Source organism: Pecten maximus, chromosome 2 (assembly GCF_902652985.1).
Source record: "Pecten maximus chromosome 2, xPecMax1.1, whole genome shotgun sequence".
NCBI lineage: Eukaryota > Metazoa > Mollusca > Bivalvia > Pectinida > Pectinidae > Pecten > Pecten maximus.
In genome coordinates, this window is record NC_047016.1 from 25,269,507 (window position 1) to 25,290,445 (window position 20,939).

Consider the following 20,939-nt stretch of genomic DNA (forward strand, 5'->3'; position numbering starts at 1 on the left):
TGTGACTAACATCTGTTTCATTTCAACGATATACTGACAGCGAAAGATGGCTGTTACATGTATGTTGTCGCTAGCCTTGTTTTGGAGCTCTTTATTATGTCTGGTTCCCTCTTCTCTCCAAGATGGTATGTATGGTACTTAACATGCGCAATATCACACATGATTTTGCGATAAGGTTTTATATGTTATATTTTTTAGCAATGTTAAGGTAGTTGTGTAAGTCAGTGTGTCTCATCTCCTCAGTATCGTAAGACATGGCTAATGGTATTCCCAGTCTGGCTGTGATAAACAACTAAAAGCATGTGCTAAATAGCTGATATCTTAAAAGGTAGAACTGGTTCTCCCGTTGTAAGTGTGATGTGATCAGAGAGATATCTAGCCCGAGTTTCCTCTGGCCCTGTCACCATGTCTGGTGTAGGGCCCCTACACCAGACATGGTGACAGGGCCAGAGGAAACTCGGGCTAAGAGATATCATGGTGTGAAATTTAAGAGTGACAGCACAGTATTCCATGACACCGTCATTCAAACAATTTGTATTGCGTTGATAGTGACATAAAACAACATAAAACCAAATCACAAGCATTTTCGAGGTCAAGGAGGATATCTCAATAATATTACTAGATTAATGCAAACTTGCTTTTATTGATTTACATCGCAAACACTTACGAAAATAGCGCATTTTCAATTGCACTGTGTAAAGGATTAATATTTTTGTTAGTTATCTAAAACAGAAGTCTTTATCATTTATTTATTACAAGGGTCCAATTAAAGAATTGATAACAATGATAAGAAAAGTATAGTAAGCCATCAAAGATAAGAACATACATGGAATGTATAAGATTGATAATAGCATAACGATATGTAATACACAAACATGGATTTATTTAAAACGCACTGCCTTTATACGAGACTTAAAAGAAGTACACTCCAATATACAGTCGAGTGCAATGGCATTTCGGTTAAAAGTTCTTATTACACCATTATACGTACTGAATTTTCTACCATTTATCCTACAATGAGGACAATCAAATTGCAACTGAACAGAGGAACATAAACATTTTCTTGGAGCTAAAATACCAATCTTTTCTGCAAGATATGAACAGTCAAATAGCCCATGAACACATCTTTAAAAGAAACAAAGATCTAAATATTGGCGTCGTCTTTCTAGAGACTACAAATCAAAATGTTTACAAACATCGGAATAGGAAAGGCTATGAAAATCAAAGTTTGCTTTGAAGCATAAGATTTTTTTAATCTGGACAGTTTCAACGTTCTGTATTGAGTGTAGATTGGTACGGTGATCAGATATCGCTTATAGTACTCCAGCTGACTTCAAACTAGACTAATGTACAAGGAACTTATTAAAAAGACGTATGTAACAGAGTTACAGGATGGTTTTAAAAGACCAAGCGTTTTCATAGTCTTCGACACTACCTTTTTAACATGGTAGGAGAAATTCAGGTTTTCAGATAACCAAATTACTAAGTCCTTAACACATGCGACTTTGACTAAAAGTTTGCCACTCATAAAATAAGAAAACTGAAAAGGTTTGCGTTTAATGGAAAAGTTAATGGCATAATAACATTTTCAACATTAACCTGCATACGCCACTTCTTACACCAGTCAAAAACTAATGTCATCCTGTAGTAATTCACAATCTAACAGAGATATTATGTTTTTACAAAATTTACTATCATCAGCGAACATAAGCCTGACAGAATATTTCTAAACTGCAAGCAAGTCATTTATGAAAATGAAAAATAGATTGGGCCCAATTATAGATCCTTGTGGCACACCGGAAGTAACTTTACACCAGGCGGATGTCGCCAAATCAACAATCACTCTTTGCTGTCTCTAACTGCGGTAACTTGTGAACCAGTTTAAAATGTTACCTCTGAAACTATGGACATAAAGTTCCTACAATAACAACTTATAATTTACGACTCACTTTGTCAAAAGCCTTCGAAAAATCAATGTACACAGCATGACCATCGTTCTTTTTATTTAAATTTTCTCACACATAATCAGTAAAGCATGTGACATTTGTTTCAGTAGATTTTTTACGCATAAGAACATGTTGTTCCTTACAAATATGAGGATTTATAAAATATGAAAATTCATTGTCAACAAGTTTTTCAAAAATCCTTAACAATATGGGCAATATAGACAATGGTCAATGGTTTGTAACACTGTTTCTTTAACCAGATTTAAAAAATGGAATCTTGTTTGCCTTTTTCAGACAATCAGGAAAAACACCTTCAAGGAGGGACTTATTAAATAAATTACAAATTGGTACACACAATTCGTGAGCGCATTATTTAAAAACAATGTCAGATATAGTGTCATAAATGCAAGCTTTTGAATCCCAAAAAATATTAGTTTTATCGTTGTAAAGGGATTTTCAAGACAGTGTTAGGCAAAAATATAAGGCGTGTCATTAGATGTAATATCACTGCCACAGGTAAACACGCACTGAAATTTTTTTTTTTAATTTTGCACACTCAAGATTACAAGTAGACTTGTTATAAGAATTTGATATTAAGTCAGGAATTTAACCTTCTTCCTTTTACTATTTACACAACCACCAAAACGCTGAGGGTTACCTTTTATTGAATGTTTTACGTTTGATAGGTCATCGTTTTATAGATTGATAGAACTTTAAAGTCTTTGCGTAGACTGCTAAATGTTTTATATTCCAGATAGTCATTACGTTTTCTGCACCTGGCATATTCATTGTAGACTACTGACTGTACTGGGCCGTGTACCCAAGGACTGGTCTCATTTGGCAAGTTTATATCGCCGAGGTAGCAATCTAAACAAAGCAAGACAAGCGGTTTTTGCAAAATGGACCAAATCGGTTAGGGTAAGACTGTAGGGTAATTGCTGCCATTCACGATTTGGCTTTAAATTGATTGAGCATCAGACTTTCATCTATTTCCAAAACTGAAAACAGCTATTTCAGGCACCCTAACCCTAATCCTAACATGCAGTAGATGACTTTCTGAATAGCCAAGAAAAGGAGTTCTATAACAGAGGCATTGAGGCTCTTAAACACCACTGGCAAAAGTGTAGTATAGATACTGAATGGGATTATGTTGAGAAAAAATACCATATGTCCAACACAATTCAAATTCTTCAATACACTTGTATGAGGCTCACAACTTATCAATCAGCCCTCGTAGTCGTACCACTGAGGTAAAAACCCGTTTTACTCGTATCTTAGGAACACAAGATTTGATCTGAAAAGATACACTTACATTGTTACTATAGATAAAGGGTCATTCGTAGTTATATATTAGTTTACACATAACGGCAAAGTATGCACGCCTGTAGTTGAAAACAGTACGGTCTAGTCAAGTTCTAAGCATCCGGAGCATGGATACAGTATCTCAAGCTTTGTGATTAGCAACGCGTCACTGACCGAGAGTGTTAACATTAATTAACAGGTTAATTATCCACGGACCCAAGTATCCAGTCTAACCTCTGATCGGCTCACGGGCAAACTGGTGTAAATCGTGTTCACAAATTATGTTGAGAACAGCAGTAGAGCGGACACAGTCGTTATTACATTGGGGTATCAGAAATAGTTCATTACCCTCGGTAATCTAGGTAAAGTCAGGAAGGTTGAAATCATCAAAGATGATTACCCCGTAATTGTATGTGATCTATAGAATATAATAAACATTTACTGATTTCCCAAATTCAGATATGAAGTCAATAGGGCAATCAGGTGGCAAGTAATCAGAAGAGAAATACAAATTGCGCTTTGAAAAAAGTCAATTCTACCCATACACCCTTAAAATTGGCCTTTAAATCTGGTCTATGTACACATTGAAAATTGGAGTCCAGGGCAAGCAATATACCTCCACCTTCTGTTTTTGCAGAAATTGACAAATCTCTGTCGTTTCAATATACAATATATATACCAAATCTTAACCGGCAATTTAGATGCTCAAACATTTAAGAAATTCATAATAGTGGCAAGAAGTATCTGTAAGATGTGATGTTTTATGTTATAAACGCCTGTGTCACGCCTTATGGATGTCTATAAATAGAGTTATTGCAGTGGTCATTTAACATTTGAATTCTGGAGTAGGTATATATGGATATTTTGAACGAATGAGAAAGAATGTCTCCACTTTTTGTGATAAACCCTTAAAAGGCGCTTGTAAACTCTAGCCCTTCCGTAACTCCTTGTCTCAGCTGTATGTTCTTTCCAAGGATCCCCTTAAAATAGCTTGCTCTATTGATACTTTTTCCTTGTTCTTTAGCGTTTAACTTCATTGGTATTAGTTATGCACGCCATGATTATAAAACAAGGCGTTCAATACATATTTTTATTCTTAGGCGCAGCAGGAAATATGGACAGAGAATTGCAGCACATTTTACAGAACTATAATAAAGTTCTCAGCCCGGCTACAAGGGACAATCAGACAGTATTGGTTAAACACGGAATCACCGTAACACGGATTGTAGACTTGGTTAGTAGAGGAAGTTTATCCATCTCTATCCAGAGTTATCGTTCCTTATACCCATTATACAAGGAACGACAACTGAAAATTTAGACGATATTTTGGTGTCAAAACATCTGACTTTTCTGACTAATTGTTGAATTATGTTTAATTACAATGGTTTCCTTCATTGAACATGCTATCCCAGCGTTGGCTGTAATACAAAGGTATGGTGGTGCGTAAGGGCCAAACTTATATCAAATATCGCATTCTCGCGTTTTCGACCTAAGGTCGAGAGAGCGAGAATGCGATATTTGAAATTTGATATTTGGCCCTAACGAGTCATCATGCGCTAGGGCTAAATATCCTATCTCGCATTCATGCTCTCTCGACCCTATGTCGAAAACGCGAAATTCGAAAACGCGACGGTGAGGGAGCGAAAACCCGAGAATGAGTTTGTTCGCTCCCTCGCCGTCGTGGCTTTGCATTCTCGCGTTTTCAAACTAAGGTCGAGAGAGCGAGAATGCGAGATATGATATTTGGCCCTAACGAGCCACCATACAAAAGCGACCTGTTTCAGTCAAACTATGGAATTGGATGCCTGAAACATGTTCTGTGCTAATTTCTATTTTACTTAAATTATCAAAAACAGCCATTAATGACCAGTTCAAATATGTATAAGGATAAATCTCAATTTGTTTTCTGTACTTGTCAGGATGGACCACGTAGGTCACTTTGTGAAAGGTTTCTGTGGTCCTTGTTAACTTTTTTTCATGATGATGATGATGATGATGATGGTTTTTCTCCATAGAAAGATGACGTTATGACATTAGACATATGGCAGGATATGGAATGGACTGACGTTCGCCTACGCTGGATGGCTGATGATGTTTTACGTCAAATCAACATCGCCACGGATTTGATTTGGGTGCCCGACATTGTCCTATACAACAGGTAACCAAGCCAAAAACACTGATTCGGTCAGGACACCTCGCCATGCCAACATCTTCCCCCGCTTCTTGAAGAAAAAGAATCTATTTTTTTGTTGGTGTTAAACTTACATGCTTCCAATGATGAACAGGTCCAATCTTTTAAAAGATCGATATATCGATATACAGGTACGAGGGATGATTGATATGTTGTGAGCCTCCTATTTAAGGAGGTACGCAAGGATGTTCTTTTTAAGTTACTATATAGAGCCATGTACCCAAGGACTGGTGTCATTTGGTTAGTTTATATCGACGAGGTAGCACTCTTAAGTAAACAAGACAAGCTGCTTTTGCAAAATGGACAAAATCGATGAAAGAGCAGTGATCCAATATTTGCATAAAAATTGTTTAACACCTAGGGATATCCAAAATGATACGGTAGGGACACTAGGGAAAGATGTCCCTTCATATGTTACAGTGAAAATGTGGTTGGTGGAATTTAAACGGGACTGACAGAGCCTTGAGGATGACCCCGTCCTGGAAGGCCTGTCAATGTTGCAACCCCAGAAATGGTCAATAAAGCTCATGATATTGTCATGACTGACAGACGAGTCATAGAAAGATATATAACCAGTGGAGTTGCCATTTCACAGGAAAGAGTACATTCCATTCTGACCTAGGATCTTGTAATGAGAAAGCTTTCGGCCCAATGGGTACCAAGGCTTCTGATAGTTGATCAGAAGCACACCAGACGCACATTATCGAGTCCTAATCTTAACCTTTTTGAGACGTTCCTACCAACTTTCCTCAGAGATTTGTGATTTGGGATGAAACATGGGTCCATCATTTTACCCCAGAGGCCAAACAACAATTGAAACAATGGAAGAACCCTGGCTCTCCTCTGTCAAAGAAAGCAAAAACTGTTCCATCACCTGGGAAGGTTATTGCCTTGGTTTTCTGGGATGCAGATGGTATTCTGCTGACAGATATCTCCAAAAGGGACAAACAATCAATGACACATACTATGCTTCACTTCTGAGGCAGTTACGAGAAAATATTAAAATTAAGCGCAGCGGAAAGCTCACTAAAAGTGTGTTCTTCCATCAGGACAATGCTCCTGTTCACAAGTCTGTCATTGTTATGGCCGTCATTCGCGAATGTGGCTTTAAATTGATTGAGCATCCGCCTTATTCACCTGATCTCGCTCCATCAGACTTTTATCTATTTCCAAAACTGAAAACAGCTACTTCAGGCACCCACTTTCAGTCCAATGATGACGTCATACATGCAGTGAATGACTTTCTGAACAGCCAAGAAAATGAGATCTATAAAAGTGGCATTGAGGCCTTTAAACACAGCTGGAAAAATGTAGATACTGAAGGGAATTGTGTTGAAAAATAATACAATAAGACAAGCAGCTTTTGCAAAATGGACAAAATTCAGGTAAAAATAGGTGTGGTAAAATTCAAATCCTTCAATATGAGGCTCACAACGTATCAATCAGCCCTCCTAGATCACTCTCATGACGCCTAAAGCACCCCGCTTTATCCAAAAGGGTAGCTAGCCTGCAACTTGTGAAACGTTATTTGGGGTCCTTATTGTTTTTGTTTCCTTTTTTTGTCCACCTGGAAGTTACGAGTCGATTTTGTTTCCACATGGTCAGCTTAAATTCCTTCTCCATTGGATAAATATCAAAAGCTATCATTTATACCGAAACTCCAGTATATAATCAAATTGAATAGGATATCTTATTGTAACCGTTGGTGAAGAATTCAAGGAAACACCAGGTTCAGTAAATTGGTTCTTTATTATGCATAAAGACATACAAAACATATAACATGGACGTAGTACATTGACCGGAACAATTACAATATATTTACGCGACAATAGTACACAACGCGACCACGGTTACAATTATGCAATAGAAATTTACATTTATATAAAATATATATGAAGACAGACTTACCAGGACTAGCTACAATGTTGTCTGCTCTGTCCAATGGCATGATGGAGAATGAACAGGGAGCGGGGGACAGGAAGGATATGTGCAGGGAATAGGACGAAAAGTCCGTGCAACACTCTCATCCAATCGAACCTCTCTCATACGATGACGTTTGAGAAGAGTCCTTACACACACGGGACATACATGTAGTTGACACATGCATGTCCCGAGCGCCCAAGGGCTACATACTCCCCCTCCCTGATGAAATGACTCCTGGCATTACATAAATACCTGCTTAACATATATTACATTGGTTAACAGGTAAACAGATAAATTATTGCACTAGTAACAATAACATATTGTCCTAATACTCACCCTGATACTGTATTGACCACAGGGATACATAACTAGGAAAACATGACCAGAAGTTGCATGGGTACACTACACAGGATATCCGCAAGTTAACCTTCTCAGGTAAAACTATATCCTATATTAAGTTAATAACATGTGTAGTAATGGTGTATGGTATATACGCCTATATATATGACCCAATATATTCTTCCCCTCCCGCAGTATCTATACATACGTAGGTATAATACTATACCCACAATAATGGCACCACTTACATGTTACCATACCTGCTGGACAAGATCCTGGAGGTCGGCAGACACCAAACAAAATAAGCTAGTTTAACCAATTTTTACACTTTTTCAAGTATTGGTCTCCATATTGATCAAATGGGGAGAGCGGTTTGGGCAATCCATACCAACCCCAACCATCGATCAAAGCAGAGATATATGCAAATGATATTTTAAAATTGGTTAATATACAATAATAAAAAGTTTAACAAATAACAATACTAACTTTTGTACAGCCGCCCTGACGGTTGGGCCAATCCCTACCAGCCAGTCTATAGACTGTCACAAACTAGACTGTCACAAACTTAAAAGATATTAATTATTAAAATACAAGTTATAGACTAATACAAATAACAGTGGTGGTATAGAATTGTTACTTGCAATCGAAAGACATGGGTTGTTGTAGACAAGTACACTGGTTAGTTTACGACAGACATGAATGACTCTGTAGGAGGTAAACCCATTGCCCGTATAGATCAGGAGGCTTAGTTGTTCGTGTAGAACGGCGGGGCTGAACCGCTTAAGGGCTCCATTGATCTACCTGTTCTGAGCTCTCCGAGTTCACGAAAGAACCACATTCTGACAAGGGCACATCAACACTTACTTGTATATCCGACTCCGGATCTGGTGTGATGATACTGCCCTCAGGCTCAAACGTGTCTGAACCCTGTTCGATTTCTCTACTGGGCTCAGAACGGTTTTGATTAGAGTCTGATGTCAGATCCTCTCGGTTCGTTCTCCTCCTAGTGGAACGTCTTAGGTGCTTAAGGGGAAGCAACTCGGTCTCCGTATCGGAGTCTGATGAGGATGTTAGGCTAACTAGCTGTTTGGTTGGCCCGATCTTTCGAACAGGCACCTTAGGGGGAACTTCCAATGGAATGGAGTTAAAAGGTAGCAACATGTTACGGTGCAAGGTACGACTCTTACCTCTTGACCCTTCATATGTCACCTTATACACAGGGATATCACTGTTGGGGATATTAATCACCACACAGGGTTCCTGCTCCCACCTGTCAGCTAGTTTGTTTTTCCCTTTCAGACCTACCTTCCTGACAAGGACTCGGTCTCCGACCTCTAACTTAGAATCTCGAACCTTCCGGTCATACCGTACTTTATTCTGTTGAGCATTCTTGTTAGCCTCATTCCGAGCAGCTTTATAAGCTACATCCATCCTATTCCGGAGTTTTCCGATATAGGAGCTCGGATTAACTGCACCCTGCTGACCAGGGTCAGTTCCTAAGAAAGCGTCCACCGATAACCTGGGGTGCCACCCAAACATAAGAAAGTGTGGTGAATACCCCGTGGCATCGTTTCGGGTTGCATTATAGGCCTGGACCATTGGTGCTACATAGGACCTCCAATCCTTTTTCTGGGACTCATCTAGGGTAGCGAGCATCCCTATGAGTGTTTTATTGAACCTCTCAGCTGAACCATTTCCCATGGGATGGTATGGAGTTGTTCTAGTTTTCTTAACCCTGGCCACTTTGCAAAGCTGCTTGATAACGTCGCTTTCAAAGTTACGGCCCTGATCACTATGGAGCCTTTCTGGGAAACTATAGTACACTATGAACTTCTCATAGAGTGCTTTAGCTGTGGTGTAGGCTTTCTGGTTTTTACAGGGTATGGCTAGAGCATACCTAGTAAAGTGATCAGTGATTACTAGAACACTTTCTGACCCATCTGATGACCGTTAAGACTCAGGAAGTCAATACAGACTAACTCCATCGGTCTCGACGTCTGTATAGGCACCAGCTCAGCTGTAGGTTTAGTTGGAGTTTTCCTTCTAATGCAGCGACCACAGGTCTCTACTTTCTTGTTTACATCTTTCTCCATCCCTGGCCAGTAAAAGCGTTGTCTTGCTAACCAAAGTCTTTTTTCTTTCCCCTGATACGTTAAAGAGATATTTCAAATACTTTTCTTTATTAGGTATGTATTGTATATCTGATAAGATGTCATAACAAGAAAATGAGATATCTCAAGAACATCTATGATTTCTTATAAAATGCTAACTTGATTTACCGTGCTATAGAACCCTTATATTGATAATCCCTATTTTCACACCTATTAAAACCAGCAGTTTATTCAGTCTGTGCACATGTTCTTAACAGCGGAGGAATATCGTCTTACCTCCACCCACCAGATACTCGCCAGGCACACGTGTTGTATGACGGAACAGTGTTCGTCAGCTCCGCATTGCGACTCCATGTGTGGTGCGGGAATGCGAATGGCAGTTCACCTGTGGACCAAGATGGTACCTACACGTGCAATCTGAAATTTGGTTCATGGGGGTATGACGGCTTTCGGATGGATTTACATGGCCGTATGGATGACGTCGACCTCAGTTCTCTATCCGAGCACAGGCAGTGGAGAGTGAAAAGCACATCAATGACTAGGAACGTCGTTCTTTATTCCTGCTGTCCGGAACCATTCCTTGACCTCTCGTACACCATACAACTGGAGCCCAAATACGGACCCTGTTAAGCCTTTTGGAATTAGTCCATGCACTCCATACACATTGCACCAAAATACGGTTTGTCCTTGGCTTTTGTGAAGTTTAGTATTGTTCTGAAGCTATATATCATTATAGGACGATGTGGATCATTGGTCAGTCCACACATATTACATTAGAGCGAGTCCTTTTGGCTTTTGTAGAGTAATTAAAAAAAAAAATTTTATCTGTCATATATATTTTTTCTTCTTATTTGTATTGAATGTCAACATGCAGTGGCTCACAACATACATGAACACGTGTAACTGGTAAGTCTTGAGGGACAGTATAGCGGTAACCAATAGCTTCATGGAACGGATGAAGTCACAATTAGAATCAACTTACACATAAACATTAAATGTCTCAATCGCATACAGTTGTTTATAATTAGAAATACCATTTATCGGAAAAGAATCTTATTCTTATTGTTTCAGAAATTATCAAATGCTTCCCTCCGGCTTATAAACACCGTGTACACCCGCTACATTCAGGGGCATGTGTCATAGGAGGCCATTGATGCATGCTTAAGGTGAATGTGTCTAGGGAGGCTGCCGTATGTTCGTGTTGTCGCCTTGTGATCGCGCGGAACTGGTGTCGACTAGGTCAGTTTAAAGTGCCATCTCACTGAAGCATTTTTATAGACTGGTATGTCTCGTCCGGTGGACAGGGGACCCAAAGTCAACCTCACTGGGCAAACGCTCAACTATTGAGATTCTTTTAAGTTATACACATTTGACATGCGACCTTCGAAGCAGGTGAAGGTCATTCATATGTAACGAAACTTTGATGATTTTCCTGGCCAAACATCAGTACCCAGTTGCATAAAGTTTATAAAAGAAGTTAAAAGCCGATGGGAAAAGACCACTTCAGCAACATCACAAGCTCTCAGGCACCAATGGTGTCATGCGATGTGAATATTTACATTTCAATCAATCAAAAACCTCTATAACCATCAGAAAAGGATTTCTTTATGTTTCTATTTTCATACCACTTTTATCCAAATAAGACAAGCTCTAAATTTCAACAAATCGGAAGTCTACATCGAACCATTTTGTGGACAATGTCCAGCTTACAAAGTGTTATATCTATTCCACTAAGGACGAAATAGAACAAATGCAATGGCTCCAAATGCTTAAGTCAAGAAGAATACAGGGGACTTAATATCAAGTAGCAGTTAAAGCCACTTGCTTACTCCCAAATAACCTAATATTCTGGTTACAAAGTTGTAATCCAAGATGCTCATTCAGGCTCTCCTAACATCAAAATGACCACTAGCCTGGACGCTTGACCGGGAGATTCCTTTGAGACATCAGTGTATAAAAATAACTTGCTGGATTTATCTTCATCACAAAATTTGTAATGGAGCCGAGAACCAGTCTAGAACAATGTGCACTGCACATAAACCACACACATGGCTGTTCACATATTGAGTAGATGTGAACTTTGCCTATAATAATGCTTTCATTTAACATATTAACAGAATATTTGCATAATAACTGAACAAAATAAACAAACGCTTATCTAAATACTTAATTGTAAAATGTAGCAGAATTGGTGTTTTGGCAGGCTCACGCATTCAGCCATTTTGTAGGCTAACTACCAGTTGCATTATGGGACTATTTTGCAAAGAAACTTGGGTCTGTCCGACCCACTTGTTATTTTGATAATTTCCCGTAAACTTTCATAAACACATTTTCCTCCAGTTTTTGATTCGCGATAAATTTTAAGGTATATATATCAAGTCTGAAAACTGTTAAGAGCTCAAAATGGAAATGTAAACATTTCTTTGGGAGCATGTGACTTCGAAGAAACAAAATTTGACCATTCACTACATGGTTGCCTGCTTAATTTCTTAATAACTTTGCATTAGAATATAATACATATAGTAACATATCTAACGATTGAGATCAACTTCAATGCCACTTCTTGATGATCCTTTCTAACATTACCATGTTTCATCCAAATATTTGAAGAGGATTGTATAATTATCAAAAAAGCACTTTTTTTTTTATCAGATGTCTGAAAGGCAAATTCAATAATTTCATTTTATAACATATACACGAGATATCATATTATGTCTTAAAATAAACCTTGGTAGAGTGAGGCACAAGCAGTTGTTCAGATGTACAGACAATGCCATATCTTTGAAACTATACCCTCCCAGCTCAAAGTATAACACAACATGTAATCTGGGCATAGACAGATTTATTTATAGTGTTGATAGCACATATCACAGGGGTGAAGTCTAATCGTCGTCTGTCTCCAATGTTTTGAGGAAATGGGCCTTCCTCTGTTTCACACGGTCCTCCCTCTGGAGACGGCTCATCTTGGATCGGTTCCACCTGTAATTACAGAAGCAGATACAACAATGAATGTAGGTAAACATAGAACAAACAAGGATCCTATTGTATTGCCTTTTGTATCAAATATTAGTGTCACATACTAAGTCACAGACAAACGATTTCTAAGGAATGCTAGTTATCATCTGTCATCCATGATAAAAATGCTTTCACTTAACCCCCATTCTCAACCGTTTTATTTTTCCCTGCAAAGTCTCAAAATATCAGAAATCCTGCAACCTATGTTCCCCACCTTCCCTCCTTATTTTACACTTTTGCTGTGCAATCAATTCCAAAATTCAACTGGGTGGCAATTTCCAAGAATGGTCAGGAAAAACACTGGCTCTATATCAAATTTGTGGCCCATTAAAGATCAGGGGTTTTCTTCCTTATGTCTGCATAGCCTAATAAGGAGCATTGCAGAAAACAAAATAAATTTGCAGTCTCTCTCACCTCTTTACTTTGCCAGATGTTGTCTTCTTGGCCTTTGTTGCACGGTCAGGATTGGCTCGGATGGCAGCATGACCTTTCTTGTACATCTCTTCAAGCTATTCAAAAACAAGTTTTACCACATGTTATTAAAATGGTTCAAATAAACAGGAATACTTGCACTATATGACTCACATAATTCAATCCAAACAAACTTTTAAGATAGCTGAAACTTAGGTTATTGAGCATCAGAATCACATAAATCATGTCCCAAAGGTCACAACTGATCACCTTAACTAGCCACTAATAAAACATCAATGGTAGTAAAGTTACCAATGTTTACTCTAGGTCAAATGACACGCATGTTTTCATCATTTTGACTCAACATTATGTCTAATATGAAAAGTTTTGAAAACAAGTGTTTCTAGAACTGCGATTTTCATATGATTCATTACTTTCAGATTTATCATTATTATTTTAACTATGAAATAATTTGATGTACTTTTGCTTTGCATTTGTGTTTTTTCTTAATTGAATAGGAACTACCAACATATGATGACAAAATTCTGACAAAATGTTTACAACTATCATTAGCTAAATATGTATATATTATCAAATGGTTCAAATAAACAGGAATACTTGCACTACATGACTCACATAATTTAATTAAAATCAGACAATTACTTATAAGATACCCTAAACTTTAGTTATTGAGCATCAGAATCACATAAATCATGTCCTAAAGGTCACAACTGATCACCTTAACTAGCCACTAATAAAACATCAATGGTAGTAAAGTTACCAATGTTTACTCTAGGTCAAATGACACGCATGTTTTCATCATTTTGACTCAACATTATGTCTAATATGAAAAGTTTCGAAAAAAAGTGTTTCTAGAACTACAATTTTCATATTATTCATTACCTTCAGATTTATCATTATTATTTTAACTATGAAATAATTTGATGTACTTTTGATCTGCATTTGTGTTTTTTCTTAATTGAATAAGAACTACCAACATATGATGACAAAATTCTGACAAAATGTTTACAACTATCATTAGCTAAATATATATACATTCTATCATTAGCTAAATGTACATACATTTTCTGAGTTGAGGCCATTCTTGATGAACCTAGAGAACTGCCTCTTGTAGGCATCCTCATCCTCTTCCTGAAGGTGGGCCATATATCCAGCTACATGCTTGCCAAATATATGGTTACGGTGAACCTCGGGGTTGAACTCGTTGCTCTCCCCATCGTATCCAGGGAAGCGCTTTGTGCTGTGAATGAATCAATTACAAAATTAAAATCTCTCTTAAGTTAAATTCTCTTTTGATATTGCAAGCATCGATTTAAAAACATTTTTAGTAAAAAGAGTAATCAGATCATCTAAAATCATATCTGAAGGTTAATAACTGGACAAAAACAACAAATGATGACAAAACATCACCATTCATTTCCTGACCAGAACCAACCTCCAGTCAAATGACACGCATGTTTTCATCATACTTACTCTTTACTTTCATAAAACACTGCAAGACATTTGTTTCATCAATCTCGTTGTGTATCCTTATTATTTAACAATTTTGTGAAATTTCTTTTATTCTTTGCATCAACTTTCAAACTTGACATAAGTCAATATCAATAAGGCTTACAAACACTTAAATCTATGTTTTCTTAATTCATTTAATGTTGTCTAACAACTTTTAAATTTTTAACAACTTTGAAATGTGATAGAAAAAAGTCACTCCAAATATTTTGAGTGGGCACTAAAAATGAATGGATGATCAACCAATACTAGGTGACCGTGGGTAATACAAGATTCTTTCTCACTCAGTTTTATTATATTTATACTTCTTTCTATAATCTAATTAATCTTACAAGTGGTCATTCCTACCTTATTACAGTATAATATACAAGCATACACTACATATTATCAGAGGGCGTTACAATGACATTTTATTAGATGTATATATTCATCTGGGCAACTAGTACACTTAAGCTAGTTGGTAGTAACATTTTGTCCCAATAAATCCATATACGGTATGCCTTCTTGACAAAATGTACAAATACACAGAGGTTTTCCGGGATTATTGATACAACAGGACTCTGAAGAGGCAGTTTAATCAGATCATCCTAAATCATATCCTGATACAAATCACTGAACATCAGAATCAGCAGTGATAATACACCACAACTAATGTGAGGACCAGTGTTTACATCAGGTCAAATGACACGCATGTTTTCATCATATTCACCTGCACTCTTAAAAGAAATCTGATTATTTCAAAGATTACAATCTTGTGTTTTCTAGCTTCTCTTTCTATAATGAAACACTGATATTAACAAAGTTTTTAAAAATGTCTAACTTGTCCAAAAATTAAAAAATTAGAGGACCCCACTAACTTTCAGGAAGTCCATTTAAATCATACATAGAGACCATTTACAATCTTGAAAAGACCCAATTCATAAAATATGAATTGCAAACCCTGCTGAAAGCCTTAATTTGAAAATAAAATAAAAACTTTTGACAAAGAAATGCAAAACAAATACAGAAAATAATTTCAGTTTTGAACTTTTGACACATAACAATTTGTCTCACTGAAAATATCATTGCCATGCTGTAATGTAGAAATTATTCTATGCTCAAAAGGCGATTCAGTCTGTTCCCTCCAATCAATATTCGTTAACTATTCCAATGTAATTAAGATATTAACTACATTTACCTGTGGGGGATGTCTAATCCTCCATCTACGGCACCTTTCAATGCACCGAAGACGCGGGCACCAGTAGAAGTGCGGACAAGACCGGCATCAAGGTAACACCTGAAGGCTCCAGCCTCACCGTCCACATCTTCGACATAGTACTCATCACCGTCCACCTCCTCCTGGCCAGCATACACTGTGTCCAGTTTAAACTGCTTCAATAGCTGTAATACAGTGCATTAGAATGACATAAGTCACAGAAGGAGCAGAATAATTTATTGGGAAAACTTAACTATTTCTAATAGATCAAATTCATCCGCTTTAATTTTTTCTTTACTTTCAGTTATTTGTAGACTATCAAGCAGAAGGAAGAAACAAACTTTACTTTATCATATAATTCAATTTAAAAGAAATCAAAGAAACATGACAAAATAATCTAAATGTAAAACTTAAGTTGAACACAATACAGTTCTAACTCAATGAAGGTTTATTTTACTGTTTTGTTTTCCCTCTGCATAAAATATGGGTATACTATAAATTTCTTTTACTTACCCTTCTTGCGAGCAGCAATCCAGTACAGTAAGCAGCAGAATAGTTGGTCAGCCCTACCTTCACGCCGAATTTTGGCAGTTCATGTGAATATGCACTGCAAATAATGTGATCACCTTCGATCCTGGCGTATGCTACCTACAATCACAACAAATATTACTACATCAAGCTTGAATTGTACAAACGTATGCTACCTACAATCACAACAAATATTACATCATTTTGAATTGTACAAACAAGATTTAATACTCCTAGAGCAGAACTCTTGTCATACAGACGGAATTTATCTGTATACCCTTTTCATATGTAAAACTAGTAGCTATGGATAAATATCAGTGAACACTATAGGCAATATCAGCATATAAAGTTAAAGCCAATTGCTTTCACAATATTCCTGCCGACTGCACATTAATCTATGTTTTCCTTTAATCTGAGAGGAGCACATCTGAACAAGGTCCAATGGGCCTGTATTGTTAACCTATCCTATGAAATGAACAGTATTTGTGAAGAATGAATTGGTGATTGTGAAAAATCGTTGATGCCCATATCAATCCATACCCTTTCTTCCCAGATATTCTAACATGTCTAGTATCTTAACCCAGGTATTTGGGTATTCAGGAACAAATATTTTTAGCCGTGTACATTTTACCTGTGACATACAAAATAGAAGATCATACACAAGCACATCAAAAATTAATACATCACAGTGTTTTATATGTCAAAATCAGTATGACATACCACAGATACTTACCTGGCATATGATGTCTTTGTTGGTGAAGCGTACAATAAGCCTGTATTTGGGAGTATTGTACTTGTTTTTCTCTTGGATGACGAGACGTTTCCTAGCAAAGAAATCTGTCTTGCCCTCTAAAAATCAAAGAAAAAGACATTGTTACATACCAATATATCATTCCAAACTAGCTGATCACTATTGTTTGTGTTTTTTCTAAATGCTTTAGAAATGAACTTGTTTTATGCTGTCATATTGACAGGTTGTGAATGGTGGAAAACTGGTGATGGAAATCGGTTTCACTTTCAGAATTGATAATTGGAAACTTGAACAAGATTCTGATTATTATTATAATAAGTTTTCTCTGAAGTACATACATTGTATGTCTCAGCCTTTGCTATCAATATTTTTATTACTGAACACAAAGTATCCAACAGTTGTTAATATATCTAAACTCCTTAATCACTTGTTAATGACCCCATAAATATATCACTAAAATATGAGATCAACTACTTCTTGGTTTAGTAACATTACAAAAATATGTGAAGCTGAAGATTTACGAACACTTTCAGAAACTTAATTGCTTTTTCAAAATTGCCTTCAATTATTTTTTTTACTAACTTTCTATCATCAGACCACCACTATAGAACACCATTTCATATAATTTGGAATGCAACTACAGCAAATCTTATACTCAAGACATATGTATTAAATTCTTAGACAATACATTTCTCATTAATAGAAAAAATAAATCAACTCTGCCCAGGAATCAAGCTTGTTAAATGCATCCCTGTATATTGTCTCAACTTGAACCAAGTAACTTAATAAACAATATATTCCTGAAAGTAAACTTGCTGCTGGGTAATTTCTGGGTAAGTGGCTACTTAATGAGTGATAAACTGCACATTACACACTACCCTGGGGTAAATGGTCTTGTCAAAGGACAAAACTACAACACAGGAAAATCAATGAGCTCAGTACCATACACATGTAGCAGGGTCAATTGTCAACTGAGGTTGCTCCAAGGTAGACGACTCTTGTACTTTCGGATTGTAAGAAAATGCTATGATACCGTATGGAAGGTATGGCTGTAATGCATGCACGGAAATGGTTGATGAAATACAAGGTATTACTAAACTGATAGTTACTCAGTTTGAGTGGGAATTCATATCCTCAGTATTCTTTATGGACTGCTTTGATGTTATGAAAATCATGTTAATTTTCCATTGCAGACGTTCAGCCATAACCCAGCTGAAACCACATTTTTCTTTATCATAATTATGAATGATTAGTTAGATTGCCTTAGCATATTTTAATGGTATAACACCATTTAGATAATTAACTCGTTCATAATTTGTTTTCAACTCCATGTCTATGTACAATGTTTTTTACCTCTGCAACGACATCTTGTCTGGGGTTAACTACCCTGTGCTGGCCTGTAGTCATTTTCCGAAAGTCAATATGGGGGTCGGTATAGATGTTCAGATATGCCTGATACCATATGTATGGTGATGTGGAGTTATCAGAAATAAACTAAAATTGACCCGAAAATGATATTTTAAGAGTTGTTTCCCTTGTTCTATTTTTTACTTTATATTTAGTTGGCATCAGGAGTATAATTTGCTCAGCATAGTATTGTGCATGAACAAATGAAAATCTAGCTAACTGTTCACTTCAGTAACCCATGTATCGTTTCCCAAACCAGATTTCATTGGTGCAATAAATAATTTCTAATTTTAATTGACTCTGCTAACACATGTATATACTTCTCTGGATAGAGATTGAACTACACATCTCATATCTTTGCCACAGGGTGCATTTGCTTTACCAACTCCTACTCACCTCGCCTCCTCCTGAATTTCACTTGAAATCTCTTAAAGTAAGCCTTGTTCTTCACAACTTTAACGAACCCCTGTAAAATAGAAATATTTTATTAATATAAAACCACCACAAATTACAAACAATTATGAACTAGTTATTCTGTAATTAGCACAACGATTATGCTATACTGTCAATATTACACTTTCAAAGACTACTAAGTGTCAATATCATACCATGCATTTCTGATGTAATGTAAATATATATATTATTAATCATCAATATAAGTGTGATTTTGAAAATTGGTTGACAGTTTTCCATGTGAATAATATAAGTTACACGACAACTCCAAAAAAACGGATCCTAATTTCTGACTTCTCACGATTTTTGTATTACAATATATTTTTCACTGGACTCGATATTTGGATGTTATTATGTACCATTAGAATGAATTGTTAGCTATGTATTACAAGGGTTTCTGGTTATTTATGTTTACAAATAGCTGGTAAAATAAAATCTGATTAGTTTTTACTACACATATATACTAGAAATGTCAAATTTATATCTCGGTATCAGCACTACATCAAACGGACTTAGGACCACTTATGTCATCAAAACAGTACTTTGAGAATTTGCGAGTTAATTCATTTTAGCAGGAAGACCATACAGCACGATGTGTCATATTTTGCACAGCCCATAAGCAAATAATTCCTTCACTGTGTACCCAAACACACGTGTGACTTGCCACTTCTCGTTCAAGACGGATACCAACCGCGTTCGCAATCCACTTTAATCAGATTCATGAATAATCATCTGTATGAGTTTTTCACATATTACGGAAAGGAAATTATTAAGGTTTGATTTCATGATGAAACCGAGAGTAAACTCTCACCATGTTTAGGGTATTTCGAAGATAATCTTCGAGTAGCCCTCAGATAGCTTCGGTTGGGGGCCTTTTTAGGCGGAAAAGGAAGTAATCCATGATTCTGCGCATTAAGTAAAATTCTTGGTAACTTGAGCGCTTGCCATGGACTTTCAGTATTTTGGACTTTTCCCTTTGAAGAAAGAATTTTTCAAGTATAAACATATTACTGAAACAGCATAATTCCCGAATAAATATCATTGAATGAGTGTAACTTCAAAATTGTCCCCTCTTGTATACAAAGACAAATTTAAAGTTTTCTGTGCGAAGACTTTTTGTAACCCAGATTAATCTATTTTTAAATCCGCCAATCGCATCACAACGCGGCTGCATCTTCTATTTTCGTTTCTGCCAGAATCACACTTCATGTTGGATGTCAGAGGTAGTTTAAGCTTATGTCACAGTCTGGTCTTTGTATTTTCAACCCGCTTATCTTCCGATAGTAACACAAACTGTTTTTTTGAAATGTGATCGTTTCGGAAATTCGATGTTTACATCTCTCGTTCCAGAGTCACATGTTGCAGCATGTTTTCAACTTCTCTAAAGATAAACATTGCCTCCTCACACCAGGGGCCATGTGTGGACCTGGTTTGAAATGGTCCATTCTAAAGTGAATTAAAGTATACATCGGAAAAATCAAAATGGACGAATGCCAGCCACAAGTTTTGTTGATGCAGAACGTCCAGGATCTAAGAAGAAGACTGCGAGAAACTGAGAAACATCTAAACAAACTATCAAAAATAGAAAGGACAGACGAGTAAGTTTTACGAAGTGTTGAATAGACAACAGATTTGTTATGTTATTATATATCATTGGTAGTCACACACAATTTGCATTATTTTACAAGAATAACGTGAAACATGTAGTCAATGAAACTGTTTTGAATAAATATCCAACATATATAATCTGAGGCATTTAAATAATGTTCTACATTAACCCGGTTAGTCCAGTTTTACTTCATAAATTATTCTTTGTAATCTTTTACTACCTTCAAAT

General features: G+C 36.7%; 3 protein-coding genes across 4 annotated transcripts in view; 2 read left to right on the plus strand and 1 right to left on the minus strand.

Annotated features, from left to right (window-relative positions):
• Nucleotides 1-23: 23 nt before the first annotated feature.
• Nucleotides 24-10,643, plus strand: LOC117321610 (neuronal acetylcholine receptor subunit alpha-2-like). Its single transcript, XM_033876090.1, has 4 exons — nt 24-125; nt 4,349-4,482; nt 5,264-5,406; nt 10,070-10,643. The coding sequence occupies exons 1-4, from the start codon at nt 47-49 to the stop codon at nt 10,440-10,442; spliced, it is 729 nt and encodes a 242-aa protein (XP_033731981.1). The 5' UTR covers nt 24-46; the 3' UTR covers nt 10,443-10,643.
• A 1,994-nt stretch (nt 10,644-12,637) lies between these two features.
• Nucleotides 12,638-20,053, minus strand: LOC117321609 (60S ribosomal protein L5-B-like). The gene is made up of 8 exons (XM_033876089.1): nt 19,914-20,053; nt 19,046-19,115; nt 17,225-17,340; nt 16,477-16,611; nt 15,946-16,148; nt 14,322-14,499; nt 13,242-13,336; nt 12,638-12,791 (listed from the first exon to the last, which is right to left on the minus strand). Exons 1-8 carry the CDS (start codon nt 19,914-19,916, stop codon nt 12,695-12,697), a joined length of 897 nt encoding a protein of 298 aa, XP_033731980.1. The 5' UTR covers nt 19,917-20,053; the 3' UTR covers nt 12,638-12,694.
• A 115-nt stretch (nt 20,054-20,168) lies between these two features.
• The window catches only part of LOC117321608 (coiled-coil domain-containing protein 18-like), a 31,769-nt gene continuing 30,998 nt past the window's right edge, over nt 20,169-20,939 (plus strand). The window contains exons 1-2 of one of the 2 annotated variants that reach the window (XM_033876087.1): nt 20,230-20,325; nt 20,453-20,700. In XM_033876087.1, the coding sequence (XP_033731978.1) occupies nt 20,585-20,700 (116 nt within the window). In that variant the 5' untranslated portion in view covers nt 20,230-20,325; nt 20,453-20,584. Of the gene's footprint in view, nt 20,701-20,939 lie in introns of both variants that reach the window. The other variant, XM_033876088.1, reaches the window with a different exon arrangement.